This window comes from Pyxicephalus adspersus, chromosome 10 (genome assembly GCF_032062135.1).
Source record: "Pyxicephalus adspersus chromosome 10, UCB_Pads_2.0, whole genome shotgun sequence".
Lineage (NCBI taxonomy): Eukaryota > Metazoa > Chordata > Amphibia > Anura > Pyxicephalidae > Pyxicephalus > Pyxicephalus adspersus.
Genome location: NC_092867.1, coordinates 5,798,866 through 5,801,331, shown reverse-complemented (window position 1 = coordinate 5,801,331; position 2,466 = coordinate 5,798,866). Strand labels below are relative to the sequence as shown.

General features: G+C 37.5%; 1 protein-coding gene across 1 annotated transcript in view; it reads right to left on the bottom strand.

Moving 5' to 3' along the window:
• LOC140339881 (alpha-2-macroglobulin-like protein 1) overlaps positions 1-2,466 on the bottom strand; it is a gene marked incomplete in the record, with an annotated part of 51,577 nt that overhangs the window by 15,691 nt on the left and 33,420 nt on the right. Inside the window, 2 exon segments of the mRNA XM_072424792.1 lie at positions 495-610; positions 2,070-2,190. Of these exon segments, the coding sequence (XP_072280893.1) occupies positions 495-610; positions 2,070-2,190 (237 nt within the window).

Here is a 2,466-nt window from a genome sequence, read left to right as displayed (position 1 = left end):
GGGATTGTGATTTTGATACACTTTACATAGTTGGTCTGGTGGTCGGTTGCACTTTGAATGCACGGTGTCAGGTATGCATACAGAAAAAAAAACCTCCCTGTCCACGTAGTAGTGAATGATATTCTGCACGCAATGGGGAGAATTTGGGGCCTGGAGAAGGCGAAGATATCAGAAGGGGCTGGAATGGGAGCGTGGAGGAACATCAGTCTTCCTTCGTTGTCCTTACCTTCCAAGGTGAGTGGCTTTCTCTTTCTGTCCCAGCTGACTTTTGAAAAAGGGGTAACCTACATGGTAAAGAGTTTCTTGGAATTGTTTAGTTTTATATACTTTGGAGGTTTTTTTTGGGGGGAGGGGATGTGTTTGAATTTTAGGCACAAAGCTTGGTATAAATGTTCCTTTAAGTTGTATATAATGTTTTTGTAAAGGTTATCTTTGATTGTAAGATATGTAATAAAAACAAACACTTAAATCGGTAAGTGACCTCTTATACTAACCTTCACCAGCAAAGGTTGGATGATGGCATCTCTGCTGCCCTTCTCTGGTACCACGGTGTCCTGCCCACCACACTGACCCTTCACAGCCTCTGAGATGACGGAGATATTGACCAGACCTAGAGAAAGGGTAAATAAGTTTGTTACAAAGTGAAGTAATTTCATGTATTATGAGATTTGTGAAATAGATAAAAGGCAGCCTCCTATGTCTCTAAGATTAAAAATAAGTCTGGAACATTGGTTCATATGCCTCGGGAGATGGTAGCTGTTTTTGGGGATTTTTATCAGGATCTCTATCAGATAGTAGATCAGTAAGGGAAACACTGAAAATGGCTTCTATTCATAGGGAAAAGATCAAAATATATCTTAATAGAGTGAAGCCGCCTAGAAAGAGATATAACGGAGAGTGAAGTGAGTGCCGTTATTACAACCTCTCAAAGTGGTAAAACCCCTGGACCTGATGGTTTCTCTTTGAAATATTATAAACAATACCAAGATATTCTCCTTCCTTATTTAGGCAAATATAATAATGACTTAATGGTAGGGGGTCTAATGTGTAAAGATGCTTTAGGGGCACACATTTCAGTGGTCCCCAAACCGGGGAAAGACCCCACCCTCTGTGCTAGTTTCCGGCCTATATTTCTATTGAATGTAAATGCAAAACTACCGTACCGGTCCTCCTTAATGTAGCCAAGGTACAGATTCAACGGTCATGGAAGGACCCTAGGGAACCCTATATAAAATGTTGGTTTCAGTTGGTGGAGGAAATTTGTGAAATGTAGAAAGGATACCATGACTGTCAAGATTTGTCTACAAGATTTAATGTTATATGGGCCCCTTGGATACAATTCAATGATAATATTCAGTACCTCATTATTATTAATCAAGAATAGATCAGCTGAATTTCATTCTTTAATTTAATGAAATTGTTTCATATGGATAAAATGCGATTTAAAGTTGGTTACCTCTATGAAAAAGTATTTTCTCCTTCTTTGAGCATTAAGATCTGTGCAGTTTATGGAAGTTTTTCTATCACCTCATATAAATGGATATGCATGATTGCTTATATTGTTGGATAGCAATCTGCCTTAAAGAATGCTAACACTTTTTAAGATGGTTTCAGTGGGCCTATAGAGGCCATTTATATTACTTACTTTTTATATCACTTGGACACCTTTTGTATTTTTTCACGGTATATGTATTACTGATTATTGGAATATTTTGAGATTGGAAATTATGTGTAAAAAAGGGCTCATATATTTCCATCTTGGAGCACTATTTTTATGTTGAAGCATAAATTTGTCTTGAGGACTGTTAAACACGATATAAGATTGTATTGTTATGGAACACTTTGTTTTACTTTTGAATTATTGTGATTAGTGTTAATTGTAAATATCTTTGTTTGTATATAACTAAATAAAAAGCTTAAATAATCAAAAAAATAAAAAAGGACTGTCAATAATTATTGAGTTTGGGGAAGTCTCACCATTGTGGCAGGGACTGCAGACATTGCCTATAATAGATGAGTGGAATGCTTCCATTGTCATTTTATTGTGTTTTCAATTAAATTCACTTTACCTAATGCACTCGGGGTCATCTGCCAGGAGATGGTTTTCTTCTGTCCTCCACCCAGGCAGAATGTGATGTCTTTGCTGCTGCCCATGATGTATTGATCAGATTCGGCTAAGGAGGTCTTGATCTGAGAACACAGCAAACCATGGGGTAAGACACATAAATGTTGGTGAATAAACATTCTCTGAGAACTCTTCTGTTCTCTACACTCCGCTGTTGGCTCTCTCAGACACCTCTAAGCAGTTTAAGACTCCAGAAAATAAAATTGTCAGATTGTAGTTTCATCAACATTGATCAAGAGACAACTTTGTCCTGTACAGGGGCAGCTTATCTGTTAGCAGCTTCAGCTGTGTGACAGAACAGTTTAACCTCCCTAGCGATTCATTTCTTTCTGGTTTTATAT